General features: G+C 40.6%; 1 protein-coding gene across 2 annotated transcripts in view; it reads left to right on the forward strand.

Moving 5' to 3' along the window:
- The window catches only part of LOC109039826 (dipeptidase 1), a 173990-nt gene that overhangs the window by 110074 nt on the left and 48373 nt on the right, over nt 1–15543 (forward strand). For both annotated transcript variants that reach the window (XM_072297701.1, XM_019055495.2), the window contains one exon: nt 14426–14531. In XM_072297701.1, coding sequence (XP_072153802.1) covers nt 14426–14531 — 106 coding nt within the window. The remainder of the gene's footprint in view (nt 1–14425; nt 14532–15543) is intronic.

Here is a 15543-nt window from a genome sequence, read left to right on the forward strand (position 1 = left end):
GTGAACGACTCAAGCACCCCCTCTCGATACGAAAAGTCGTCAAAATCAGAATGGTGACTCATATTGAGCGTTCCTTTGCCAACAATCTCTCTGAAAGCATTTGAGCCTCATGGAATGTAAAGGTCTATACTCTACAATGACCGATTCTTACAACTCTTATGAAGGAAAAACATCATCTTGACATCATTTTCATGTTCCATCTCATTTTCGCCTCACTTCTCGTTTTCCCGAACTCGTTCGCTCGAGAAAAATACTGCTCAATCCCTTGAAAAGGAGATTTCTGCCGTGCTAAGGAAGAACGCCGTATGAGTCTTTCAGACGTTGCCAAGTTTCCTCCGATAAAAACTGAATTTACTGAGAAAATGCCTAATATTATCTTCCAAAATTTTCGGATAATTTTGTACGCACTTTAATCTATAAAATATCTGAAAATTTCATAGAAAAATATGCAGGAATGTTGTCAAAAATACATGTTTTATCAAAGGAAATTTGGTAACTCTCGAATGTTCATGCGGCGTTCTTTCTTATCACTGCAGATTTGCGAAGAGCGCCTATTCACAAAGGCTTACAGTTGTCTACAAAGGATTATTAATGGATTTTAGACTAGTCAATCATATTTTTCATTAATGGCTGTTAGATTTAGAGGCTGTTGACATAGAGTATTCAATTTTTATCAAATTTATATGAATGAGATAAATAACTATTAAAATAAAACAGAAGCAACGCTTAAAGAGCACTGAAAGCGTCATGGTCACTCAAATTCTTATAACGATTTTTCGCCGTAAAGCGCAACCTAATAGCTTTATTCCTTTTTTAAAAATTTAATATAGAAATTTTCAACTTGGCAACACTGTAACAAGTAAAATTTTTTGTGGTCTTGAAAATTTCAGAGATATTCATTCTGATATTTTCAATGGGAGGGCGGAGGACACCGGGTAAAAAAGGACATTAATATTTCATCATAATAACAATAAGTCAAAGATCGTGGATTCCTGCTAGTAGTTATTTTTAATTAGGTTTCCGAAGTTTGAATTTTCAAAAAATTAACTAGCGGCAACATAAGGCAATGATAAAGAATTGTAGCTGTGAGCTATAACCTACTCTTAAAGTGATTTTCTCCACGACTTATCTACTAGGATTGTAGTCGTTATGCCAATAAAAATGTCTGAACTTCATCGCGTAATTCATTTAAACGAATAATAAATAATATATTTGTTAACGGCATTTGTTACAGTACCCTTCTTATTCCTGTTAATAAACAAACCGACCATGTGATGTGTAAACAAGACATAACAGCAGGTTTGCCGTTTGGTTGTTATCAATTTTCACGCCGCGCCGTGCACAGCAGGCGCTAACACGTATATTTAGGCAAGTTAGGTCACGCAACTAAACTAACTCTGCGGTGAAGCTGAGGGTATCAAGCGTAATTGAAGGCGCTTCGCTGCGTTCTCGCAGATCAGTATTCTAACTCCCACAGTCTGCTTGAACTAATTTGATTAAATGGAAATACCGAATGATTGACCTTTCAGATATTATAGTAGGATACTTCCACTAACATTCTGACCTTAAATTAAAATATACCTTCGAGCTTTTTGAAATTAAAGTCCCTTTAAAGTCTTTAAGGGTCAAATTCAGGAACGCAAAAGGAGGAGAACGACCTGCACCCTTTTCCTCGTTTGGATAAAGCTGAAAATGTTATACAGATTTCCCACTGCTCCCTGGGATGAATATTGATATTTCTGAAATTTTACAGACAAAAAAAAATTTCCCGCTACAGCGTTGCCAAGTCGAACATTTTGAAATTAAATTTTATAAAGAGGAATTAAGCTATTGGGTTGCGCTGTACGGCCAGAAATCGTCTGAGGTACCCGTGTGTATGATGTAACAGTGACCACCGCTTTTTGATAACCAAAACTTTTCCAAGCGTTGTTGCCATTTCAACCATTTTTGATTAATTGCATTTATATTTCTTCTTACATTTGATTTTTCTGCGACACGCTGATCCAAATTTGAAATTAATTCGCTTTAGCTCTGATCCACTCAGTGAGTGGCCCCTTGAAATCACCTAAATCCCGTAAGTTTTTTTTAAATACTTAAGATATACATATACACTTTTTTCATCTAAAAATGTTAACACCTTTGTTGGGAGTTACTCACAATAATTCTTGTCGTACAAATAATCTACTCTACGTGAAATTCGTATTAGAAAACATTTATCATGATGGTTAAATTTTCACATTGGCTGGTGATCTATTACGTCCTTTTTTCACTAAAGCAGACATTTAATTATCAGTTAAAAACTTTCCAAGAGCAATTATTTAGGTGGAACCGCTCGGTATAGTTAGGTGCGTCCACCCTCAAAGAACAGTATTCCGTCTAAAACTCAATTTTTGAAAATTTAATGGTTACGCTTTTCCTCAATAATCCATCCAATAGCGCCAAAATTTCGAGAAATATAAAATATGTAACGGTAGGTGACCTAACCTATCTGTAACATTTCACTACGCTGCGCAAAGATAGCGAAGGCATCCACTCACACCCCGAAACGTTGTACGTAATTTACGGACTGCCCGCAGGCGTAATGTAATTTCATGAGACTGTGAGAGTATTGTCAGAACAATCGGGTTGTCTTAAGCAGGAGGCACAGCCGTGACCGTAATAATGACATTTTTTCCTGGGTAGGATAGAGGAGGTATCTCACCACGTGACTGTAATTTGTGACGTATGCAACTCACTCATTAACTTAAATTAGCTAATTAAAACGGAGGTGGACTCCGGAGCCTACAGTAGACGATGTGCAGTCTAACTCATGAATAATTTAGAACTTGGTTGATTCTGTTGCTTGCATCCTCCTGTCGCCGGCGGAAGTTCATCCTTCCAAGTTGCGGTTTAGTCAAGGATTATTCGCTATGTTCTCTAATTGACTCCATGTCTCAGTTGCCACATTAAAAACACTGCTGCATCGGGTTGTTTAGCGCTCTTAATATAAACCGCATCTTGCAAAATGGAACTACGATTTAGTGGCTCATTTTAGAAACAGCATCGCTGCTGGTAGGTTCCTTGTGCAGATAGGTGCTTGCAGCCTGACTGTTGAAATTTTTTGTTCGTCGGGACGACATTGATGACATAGGTTAAAAGGCGGAGCGTGATTGGTCGGCTATGTCTTATCGCTGCTCTGTTGTGCCTTTGTCAGGTTGAATGGACGACGTACTGTTGGAAACTTGAGAGGTGCCGTTAGCTTGTCGTGAGTTCAACCCGGCATAAGCACGACAAAGCAGCGATAAGAGATATAGCCGACCAATCAAGCTCCGTCTTTTAACCTATGTCATCTATGTCGCCCCGACAAACAAAAAATGTCAACAATCAGGCTGCAGTATAGATGACTCTAAACCACTGCCGTTTTACGGAAAGGATCCGTCGATGCGGTCTGGTATAAGCCTTGAAGCACATAAGAGCATGTGCTAACCGCGGCTCATAAGAAAATGCACTTACGGCTCTTTTCCGTAACAAGTCAGAATGGTAGTCCCGTATTCCGAAATGCAGTCCATATTTAAAGTAAAAGTCAGCCGGAGTATGTAAGAGCTAACAAGTGGACTACAGTTAAATTGGGAACTACAATTACTGGAACCGAAATTAGATACAACGTTTGTTCCATTTCACTCCCTACATAAATCAGTGTTTTCACCGATGACCCAGAAACTGTAGCTCTTAATTGCAACTGATCTCCAAAAGGTAGATAAAATAAGGAGTATCAGAGTATCACCTGTTGTTCCAAACTAGGGAGTGGGAGTCTTTAGATCGTTTTCGGCCCGCCTTCATTTATGCGAGTAGGCAATATCGCTTTTGACCAGCAAGTGTAGTGGGGCGGTGTCGCAATCTCCTGTATCCTTTTTACTCCAGAGTGTATTGTTGTTACCAAATTAAACACCTCAGAATCTCCGAGTTTTGGCCTTGTCTCCCAGGTTTTAAACCCGAATCAAATTAAATCCAAACAAGAGTGTGATTTGATGTATTTGACTGTTTTGATTACATCCACTTCAGTCGAAAATGTGACTCCACTGAATTTGTTCCTCACAATATGCCGCCTGAAAGCGATTCGAGCGCTCATACGTATCTCTACGTCACGATTGCATAGCGGAGTTTTGTTTTTCTGCATTTTTAGATTCATCTCCAAAGATTCATACCGCTTTAGAATCCATACCGGATAAGTTTACGCACCTCAAAAGTGCGTCAGGAGAAGATCCAGCATCTTGATTTTTGGATACACGTTCAATGTCAAAGTGGAGGCAGAGGGTCCTATGCTGCACTCTAAAACGGCGTGTACTTACCAGGCGTGGGCTCTAACTTTAGATATACTAACAACTCACGATATTCCGTCTACCTTGCTTCTTTTCTCGCACACTGCTGTACAATTTCAGTGGCTCTTAAAAAGCAGACGAAGGCTGACCTTCGTGCCCCACCCCCCTCCCCCGACACTAACGTTCCCGTTAGTGAGCAAACTGAAGATCAACAGTATTGTAATTGCCTGTATTCTTTTATCTGGCGGTGACAAAGTCGAGAACCTATTAAGCGCAGTTTCTGCGGGGAATAACTTAATTACGAGGCGTCTGGGAAGATACAGTCAAGGCTGGAGCATGCCAAGCCAGACGCAACCCCCCCCCCCCCCGCGCCTACCGCCACCCTCACCCCTCGAGAACATTATCGGGCAGATACGCTGCGGCGGTGTGCGCTGCAGTATACTTACTCGACAGCCATAACTCAAGAGGGCCATAATTTTCAAGTCCCAGTCTTCCGACAACCATGACGGGGCCTCGCTTATCTTAAGCCTCCTCGCTAAAAGCATTGTCAAATAGCGATCTTTGCCTCATTGATGTACGTGATGAGTGGATTTTTTACTGGGAAGTTTCAGTTACATTGCCGTGGTGAAATTGCCTATTCGGCCGAGTACGTCGCTGTTTTTCCTCACAACTTACTCTTTTCATAGTTATTACACAACATTTTGTTTGATTTTTCTTTGCCATTTTAATAATATTCTCTGAAATTCCTCAGAGTTGTGTAAGGTGGTGTTATTTTAACCCTATAAGTTTGAGGCAAATATTTTGGCGTATCATAATCAAGATACGTAATTCTGTAGTTTTGCCGTCTATTTTAGGCCCGAGAGCTCATTCAATAGTAAGGAGTGCTTAAATTTGTTTCATTATCACCGCGAATCTTGACGTTGGGCCTTGTAGACTTGGTTGATCATCATAGAGTTAATATTGTGTATCAGTTAAAAGTTCAAAGATGATTGAGTAGGATTCCTTAATATCTTTCACATCGATTTTTCTTTGCATATAACTTGTAAAAGCTGTTCTGGAAGAAAAATTTGATCCTGAGTTTTTTAATGAAAATAGGAAAAACAATAACTGTAGGTATAGATTACTACAAGCTCCTGCACATTCCAGAACTTTGACATGGACCCATGTACCATTTTGTTAATGTTACGAAACGTTTTGTGTTATCTATGGTTTTTATTCGACTGAAAAAAATCTTCGAAGTACGTAGCAATAAACATGCAGCACTAAAACATTTCACTTTATGGCATTGCAATATGCCATTTAAAATCTCAATATTTTCAGTCAGCTGGAAATCAAGGGAATAATCAACTGTAGATTTCAGTGACTTTCCATCATTTCCCACTAAAATAGCACGAGCTTTGGCAGATTTCAATAAATCCCTCGAAGAATGTTTTTCTATTTCGTGTGCCATTCCGCAACCCTGCGCTGTATCCGAGCATGTGCAGATGTAATCTTACCCAAAACCACTGCACGGCGCGGCTCTTCCATCTTCCATACTCAGCGCACACGTACACTCAATTCATAAAATTAGACTGTAAGCGTACGTTCCTATTAAAGTGTTATTGCGCCTCCTTGGAAAGCAGCCAGCGTATGATGAATTTTTAACCATATTTTATTCGAGAACGCAAGACGTAGTCGGGAAAGTTTTATTCAAATCAATGCTTAGCGTTCCACAGTACGTCTGTACCCAGGGCCCGCAAGAGGATGCATGAGAAAGAGAGAGCACAAATAATACAGACTGAAAAGATTTCGTGATGGACTCGTGGCAGTCGTGGCAGAGTCGAAGGTACATGAGTGAAAAGAGGGGAACGAAGAGGGAAAAAATAAATATTTACGTGGTGAGAAAGATATCAAGGGACAGGAAAATCCAAAAATATACCATCGACGTAACGTATGTGACTCCGCTGTGGAACATCAATATCCTTTTATGGGCCTCTTCTGAGCTCCGGATATGAATAAAATGTGCTTTATCGGGCTCCTTCCGATATTGAAAACGAAATGGATCTAAAATAAGACAGAATTGTGAATGATCTTGTGACAAAACAAAAGTTTTACCACTTGTAAGCATGTATCAATCTTCCTTGATTAAAACTTGTCATAAACTAAAAAACGCAAAAAGGGTAACCAAGGCTAAAAGACAACAAAACATAAAACCTGGGATGTTTCGGGGTGGTCTCAACAACCTTAGCGACCAGGAGACAAAAATATATCAAACATTACAAAAATCAAAATACCTAGACCCCCACATAACCCGAGTGATTGCGGTTAACTGATTTTTCGTGTGTTTTTTAGTTGAAAAATTTGGACTATTTTCGTGTATTTGTTTTCATACACACACTTGGAACATTCTTCCACTACATGTTAAAGTCCCATCAACTTTGATGAGCGTCATTTAAATACGGTAGCATTTGTGGCAAGCAGAAATGACAATTTTAGAAACCCTGCATAAACATCTCACTAGGAAAAGCTTGTGCGCCAACGCTCGGATTCGGTTATATATAGACGACTGGTGAACAAAGTTTTGAGCAGTCTACCCAGTAAACAGGGCCTAATTTAAAAAAAAAAAAAAAAAAAAAAAAAAAAAAAAAAAAAAAAAAAACTTGCCAAGCATAATGGTTGCCCCGACATTTACCAGTTATCATGAGTGCGCTCAACAAGTTGCTCATTAGGCGGAAAACGATCGTTGATCTCAGAACTCAGCTCCTTTCACAACCATGGCATTGCTTGGTTTTCCATGTTAGTTTTTAATTTCTAACCCTTTTAAAAGCACAAAAATATCACTTGCTATTTCATCCGTGAAACGTTTCAACGGATGGATCGATTTTGCCTTGCAATCCCGCTCAAAGGAAAGGAAAAGACCAACTAGATAGAGTCCTGGCAGCCCTCTTTTGTTCCTGCAGTGCTAACCGTAACTCATCCGTTATTCAAAAGCTCGGACCTTCCGGTCACCAGGACACGGCCCCCAGTCCACGCCGCGCAGGGGAGGGAAAAAATCGAGTCCGCTCAAGCATCGAACGTTTGCTCGTTCAAGTGCACGTTAACAATCACTTATCCTCGATCCCTTGACAAAATGGCGTAAATCCATTCCGAAATGAACCGCGAACCACATCGTTACACGTTCGTAGCGAGGTCTAGCCAGAGATGCAGTTGCGTTCTTTCATAAAGAGTGAGATTATGGGACGAAGCTCCGTCAAAAGAACCCGCAGAAGTTTCCATCATTAATGAAAACAAAGTTACGCGGACCTCACCCACACTGGATGGGGAAAAGGAGGGGGCGGGTAGGGGGCACCAGCTCCGGTGCCCTAATGAGCGAACTCAGCGCCCTCCCATTCCAATTGAAAAATGATTTTTCCACCCGCAAGCAGGGAAGGGTCAAGCAGGTTAAACTTTCCAGGTGAGCCCGCTGATTTCAGCAGTGGTGAAATACATACCGACGGTGAAACTACCAAACCACGTATCTCGTTTGCGGTGTTTAAAAATCTCCGCTCACATTTTATTTTTTTGAAGTAGACCAAATCAATATCATTCCTTGAAATTTTCACAGAATTTTCTCCGCACGAAGAGAAAAAATCACGGAAATTTTCAAGACTGGACGTTAAGTAGCTTTTCATTTAAAAAATAAAGTATGACAGGAAGTCTGCGACGTCGCAAACCGAGGTACGTGGTTTGGTAGTTTCACCGTCGATACGCTCGCTTCGAATTTATCGGAGGCTACGATGAGGAAAATGCTGTGCTCAGGGGAAACGTCGTATTTACATCTGTGTGCTCCCAAACGTTCTTAAGTAAAATGCGAGTTTTTCTCTTTGAATATTATTAGAGAATTTAATGCGCAATTCAAGTTACAGTGTGTGAACATGTTAAGAGGAGATATTCAAAGAATGTTTTAAAAATAAATATTTTATCTGAGGTAATTTGGCAACATTCGATTGTTAATACCGTGCTCCTCCTATCCATGGGAGATTAGCCTCTCCTCCGCGCGGGATATTATTCTCAGTGCGAGGGAATGAGGGTCAAGCAGATAGGAATTTCAACCAAGAGCGAGGCGTGAATGATCGATTATCGATATTTCCCCATTTTAAGCTGTGGTAAAGAATCGATCATTAAGGTGTTCGCTGCGAAGACCCAATTTATCGATCCTTTTCCATATGGGTTAAAATGACTGATTAAGCGATAAATCGCAAAGCACGCTACGCCACTGGTTTCAACTATCCTTGAATGCAGGAAACATGAGCTGCTGGTATAGCGCAAGTGTCTAAAAGCGCAATGCCCAAAAGCAGAAATGAAGATTTTCGTTATTGGGTTAGTGACGACAGGGCGCCGTTTGGCAAATGGATGCCCTAGAACTTGAGGAAAAATAGGCGAAAAAAGCTTCATCCATTTTAAAAATCTGGTTGCAATGTGATAACCGTTTTAATTACATGATAATTAAATATTCTCTGTCCAAGAGACGGATGATCACGAAAGTTTAGTGAGTATATGTTTGGTTTGGAATAAGGTTGTTTGAGAGCGCAAATGTATGAATAAAGAAAAACTTGAGAAGAAAAATTAACATCATTTTTATGAACACCTTATCTAGGATTTTATGGGAGATTACGTCAGCTTCTTTTTCTCTGTGCTCCGTCATTGATTCGTTTCTCATGAGTTTGGGTCTGCTCGTGTTCCGATTTGATGACTCTGAAGCAATCAATGACATAAGACAAAGGCGTTTTAACTTTCTAAGCAATCGCCGCTTCGCCCGCAGCGAGGTGACGGGCAGTATGTACTGTGAGGAGTCACGAAGAAAAAGCGCCTTCAATTCTTCGCATATACTACAAACGCATCTTAATAGATGTCGTGCTTGCCTGACGGCACGAATACTGCCGTGCTAAGAAAAAACGCCGTATGAACCTTCGAGAGTTTTCAAATTTCCTCCCATAAAATTTGTATTTATCAGGAAAGTTATGAATATTTTTCCTCGAAATTTGCAGGAACTTCAGGTAAAATTGCGAACAAAATTATCTGAAAAATTGGAAGGAAAATATTTATAAGTTTACCCGGGAATTCGTGTTTTATCGAAGGAAACTTGGCAACGCCTGAAGGTGCATACGGCGTTTTTCCTTAGCACGGCAGAATACATGTGGTTGCTCTATAAGTAATGCTCAGCATGTCAAAGTATCCAAACTGAAGAATGGAATATATACCAAAGAACCGACGCGAGGTGAAGTGGTGATTGCCTGGAGAGTCAAACGACGCCGACACATTTAGATGCAAAAAAAAGTCCAGATCTCCTTAAAAGAAGCTGTACACCGAGTGGAATCTCCGATGAAGGTCGGGTTTTTGGACGACTTCGTCCCTGACTAAAATGGAGGGTAGGATGGGAGAGGAGAGGGCTGTTCCGGAGCAATTCAGGCGGCGCTCGAGACCGGAATCGATATTGTAATGGCTTTTTGTAATTTAGTGACGCCGTACTAATTCAGTCCGCAGAGCACACTCACGCCAAAGTGTGTTTTGGAAATCAGTCATTATAGTTTCGGAGTCCCGAAATTCTCGGGTTCCTGCCCATTGTGCTCTCCGTGGGAGCCATTGTCCCGCTGTTCGCTCGGCCGGGAGAACGGCCGCAATTGCCGAGCCGAATTTTCATTCTTTCGCCCGATGCACGCTCCACCGAAGCCGAATTTCCAGTCACTCCTAATTTTTGAAAGTTAACAGGACATAGGGAAAAATTATTGCAGAATTGAGCAAACTTCGAGATTGAACGCATTTTGCTGAAGTACTGTTCTCGTTTTCACTTTTTTCCAGGAAATGGGTTCGTTTTGCCCGGATGCAAATTTTTAGCTGTTCATTACCGAAATTGTCCATCGTATAACTTAAATTACACAAAGCCCTTAAATAGCAGAAAAAAAAGAAAAACCTAAATTAAAACTAAAAGTATGTGAACACGAAAATAAACCAATCAAGTTGACTGATCGAAAGATAAGAGGAGAATTAGCAACGCTGTGGAAAAGTATTTTAACGTACGGATGTGAAGTTTAGCAAAAAATGGACGCAGTATATGTTAAGAGAAACGGAGATTAATTTTTGGAGGAGGTTTGCAGGAATTTCTAGGAGATACGTAATGATAGAGTGCGTCGGATCATGGATGTCAAGAATGACATTAGGTTCGATGTCATGACCAAACAGCTTGTCTGGTACGCTCATGTCAACAGAATGACGGAATAGATGCTACCAAAGAAGATGCCTGATTGGGTTCCTCCTGGAAGGAGACGAAGGGGATGCCCAGTGAAAAGGTGGTGACGTGGGGTTTCACATGAAATGAGGGAGTGCCAACTCCCTGAAGGGTTGTGGGAGGACAGGGTACTGTGGCGGTCAGGCGTCGCAGAGCGCCAAAGAACACTGTGAAAGTGTCTTAAAATCTGAATTTTTGTATATGCACCCATCTTTCAAATTCTTTGTAAAGACGTAAACAGTCTAGGATGATGAATGTCAATAAATAAATTAATTAACTAACTAACTATTATTCTTTAATAAAATACTATTTGACAAGAAATCATCAAGTTCTTAAGTCGAGATTCGCGTTTCCCGCCTTTCGCAATCGTTCCGCTGCCTCGATTCGATGGTTGCGGATGTGAGCGTTCCATGCCGATTCTGGCGAGACGGCGGAACTTAATCAGGACTCGAACGCGTGGATTGTAAAACAAACTTCCGAGGTGCGAACGACTGAGTCCGTCGCAATGCAAACGAAATAACAAGATGAAAAGCGAGGATCAAAAAGTTTCCGACCGTTGTCCCAGTGACTTTTTTCCGAATCCTAATGATAAAGAGGGGAGGGCGAGAGCTCTGCCTTTGTAAAGTAAAACGTCGCATGAGCATCGAATGTTGCCGAATTTCATCCGATAAAAACAAATCATCTAAAATCTAGAGTCCCTTTATAGAGAGAGTTGAGACAACGCGGCTTGTGGATGTCACAAACGGGAAAACAGATTACACAAATCAGACGTTTGCTGTAATCTTTGATCAACCCATTCCCGAATTCCATGTCTCCGTTCCCACTCTCATTTTATTTGTTCCCTACCGTACCTCCTGTTCCCCGGTCCATTCAGGTTTATAATCTTTGCAATTGGTGAAACTGTAATATTTATTCCCGTTTGTGACACTTTAAAGGCCTAAAATACGGGAACCAATCAGAAATGGATTCGCATTGTCTTTACTCTCAGTATATAAAGGAACTCTATGTGGTTCTTTCTCTTTTGAATTTATAGATGATCGTATGCGTAGCTTAATCTAGAGTATGGAAAAATTCAAGGGAGTAAATTTATAACTTTACTTAGTGTGAGTGTTATCCCGGAGGAAATTTGGCAACATCCAAATGTTAATACGGCGTTTTTCTTCAGCACGACAGATGCTGAGTGGATTGTGCTCGAGAGAGGTTTTTTGTTTGCATCCTATTGTAAATATCGAGAAAAAAATGCTGCGTAGCTAATAGCGTTTTTGACCGATGCTGCGAGGGTGACGGTGGGACCCTAGAGGGGGGAGGGGTACGGCTAAAGGGGGTCGAACGGGTCAGTGGATGGGGGAAGTGTGCCGACGCACGGTGGATCTAAAGATTGGGGGTGGCAGCTTCGTTGCACCAGTCGAGAGAGCATTTCTTTCACAATCTTTCATAGTCCACCAGTGGCACTTTTAGTCCACAGTGGCACTTTCATAGTCCAGAGTTCTCCTCTTAAAAGGCCTTGATAAAAAAAAAAAGGTCTTGATTGGCGGTCAAATTCCGAATCAATTCCAATGAAAATAGACCATTTGATAGCTGCGTGTCATCATGCAGCATTCCTCTTCGATCCAAATTGGACGGCCCACCCGATTTAATAAAACAAATTGAGGGTCACTATTCATAATTTTTTGCCGGATGAAACATTCCTGCCTAGTTTTCATTTAAACATAATGAGAGGTAACGATTCTAGGATTGATGATTCCCAACTCAAATCCTCTCATTTAGATGGGCACTTACATCGTCCACGGAGGCCTTAAAATCGCTACATAATCTGGGGACAATCCAACAGAGGACGACATTTTTGAAAGCCATTTTACTCTTTTTTCCATGATAAAAAGTGACTTTATCTAAGAGGAAGTATTCTTTAATCTTCCGCTTGGAAATTTCTTTTTTATATCACTCAAGGCTGGAAAATGTTTGTGTCAAGAAGAACAGACATTTTTAACAAAAAGGAAGTGGATTAAATCAAGCAAATACATGTCCGATTCAAATAATTTTATTCTTGATTCCAAGGAAATCTTGACAGAATATTAAAGAACATTTTTTTTTAGATCAAGGTTTTTTCCTTGCCGCTCTGTGTCCATTGTGAGCCGGGAGGAACGTGCCAACGACGACGTTTGGCGCACAGTAGAACAAGTCATTGGAAGATTTCTGATATTATATGAAAACTTTAAAAGCTCATATCTTCATAAATGAAGGAGGTTGGGCTTCAAATTTTTTTCTATCGGATTCCTCGTGAGATTCCCTATAAGAAGCACCCCTGAACATATATATTATGTGAAAAAATGAATGTAAAAATGTTTGATTTTAGTGCAAAATTTCTTTATCCGCCCTCCCCCATCGTCTCGTTCTACTGTCCGGCGAGCCGATGTGGTGGTGAGGCATGGAATAGATGCTCACATTTCGTTGCCTCTCTGACGTAAGAGCGCACATCGATTTCCACATGAGACCCAGAGAACATGGCTTTATATGTGAAACAGGGCTCACGTGAAAAATCAAATTCGCCCTTTCGTCAGAGGAGCGAGAATTTTCCGCAGCGTAGCCAGGGCCGCATCACGTTCGTCTCCACGCTGCGCTGCGCCAGGCCGAGCCGCGCTGACGTCCTACTTTCAGCACTCAGCCACTCTGCCGGCCATCGCTGTAACACTAGACTCTCATATTGAAAGTTTAAATTAGATAAGCATTAATAACAGGACCAGGCCAATGCGCCGCCCGCCTCTCGCCGCGAGACCTTTTTGCAGAACTTTTCACGCCGCTTCCACCTCGTGTAACCGTGACAGCGTTCCTCCATTAATGTCCCTTCGGAGGAGCTCTTTAACACTTACGCGGGTGTCCCGAGGAAAAATTAGAAAACAAACAAACTGTACTCGTCGGCGTTCCCTGAAACACACGCATAAGCGAAGTACATACGTAGGAAAAGTATTGCCATGTCTGTGCCGGTCTCTGATCGTCTTATCAGTTTTAGGCTTTTCATTGGACCGCTACCAGAGACAAGAGACCCTCCACTGGCCTCTTGGCGACAGGTGGAAGCTTTTACTTTCGGGGATTCAACAGTTCCTTATGGACAATTATAAGGGAGCAACAGTCATCACCCTAATTTCGGCTGTTGACCTACCTACATGGTCGATGATGAGCTTCGGGTGACGTCATGGGCCAAACAAGTTTCCTAAACTTCGGCCATTTTCGGCTTGTTTGTGAAACGAAACTGCCAACACGTTGTTAAACATCAACCATGTAGGTAAGTCAACAGTAGAATGCTGAAGTCCCGAAAGTAAAAGCTTCCACCATGGCCAAGATACTAGTGGAGGGTCTCTTGTCTCTGACCGCTACCGACTAACTAGGAGGTACGCCCTCTGGCCACCACGCGGCCAACTCTCAGAAGGTGCGGTGCGTCTTCTATGGACCCGTTTCACGGGCTTCAGTGAATTAATCTTAATAGAGCGGGGGCTCATCTGGAGACTATCTCTTATCAATAACCGCAAAAATAATGAAAATCAGCGCGGTATTTATTAAGAGCAAAATGTAACAGAAAATGAAAATTAATGTTGTTTAAATGGAAAAATTTACAATTTTATCACGTAATATTAAGAAAAACCTGGGTCATATTTCACAGCCCCTCTTGAGTGCTGGAGTAGCTGCATTCTTATGAGATTTTTGCATTGGCTTAACTCTTCAGCGAGGGTGTGTAAAGAGGGAAAACCATGCATTTTGCTTTTAAATACCACGTCATTTTTTGAAAAATAAAAAAAAATAGAAAAAATAACGTGCTTATATTATATTTCGATTGAAGAAAGTTCTGAAAACATAATCTTAAAACATTTATTTTTCACTTTGTGTGCAGACAACCTGCCTGATAAATGGAGGTGGAAGGTGCAACGGACAATCGAGGTCCCTGATAGCAGCAGTAGATTCGGTTTCCAGTGACTCCAGTTCAGATGGACCAAAAGGTAAGAATTCCATTATAAAAATTGATATTAATTCCGATGCTTCACTGGGCACATTTCAAGTTGAGTCATAGTCATAAGACAGAGCACATTTTTACGATCTTACCTGACAATGAGTAACATGTAAAATGTAAGCTATTAAGTTGACACTATCGAGAGAATACATATTTTAGTTTGTGATGTTAGATCTTTTACACTTCAAAGAAACCGCCTGAGGAATGATATTGAATTTAGTGTGCTTTTTTCCTGCCATCTGAAAAACGTTTTCCAAATAGAGTACACAAACTATTTAATGAAAAATATACTTATTCTGAAAAAGGTAAAGACGGTGAACCTCCCAAACCACGTATCTCAGTTTGCGACGTTGCAGACTTCCTACTTTTATTTGCTTTTTAAATGAAGAACTGCTCCACATCAGTTCTGAATAACTTCCGTGATTCTCGGTAGGAAGCAAATACTGAAAAAAACTGCCAGGACTGATGCTGTTTTTTCCGCTTTAAAAAGAAAACAAAAGAAGGACTGGATTCATTTAAACACCACTAACGAGGTACGTGGTTTGTAAGCTTCGCCATCAATAAAGAAGACAATGAGCGTAATTGTTGTTCAAGTATCTTAAATTAGACACTTATTTTGTCCAGTCCCTTTCAATAAGTATAACTGATAAAAGCTGTAATACATTTTTTTCCAGAAAGCTAAGCAATTCGTGACTTATAATTTTAATTATCATGTCTTCATTATCTTTTTCTTCTAAATATTATTCTTCCTCAAAATATCGGGTGTAAAATTTAGTTTATTTTGACCTCGAAAGAAAGGGGGAAAAGCACCTTCTTGGATAGTCCCTTAAATACATGTCGGCGGTGAAACTGCCAAATTACGTATCTTGTTTGCAGTGTTTGAAAATCTCCGCCTCCTTTTTATTATTTTGAGGGAGAACAAATATATATCATTCTCTAAAGTTTTCACAGAGTTCTCTTAACATAGAGAAGAAAAATCATGGACTTTTTCAAAATTTGGC

The sequence above is a fragment of the Bemisia tabaci genome, chromosome 1, assembly GCF_918797505.1.
Source record: "Bemisia tabaci chromosome 1, PGI_BMITA_v3".
Lineage (NCBI taxonomy): Eukaryota > Metazoa > Arthropoda > Insecta > Hemiptera > Aleyrodidae > Bemisia > Bemisia tabaci.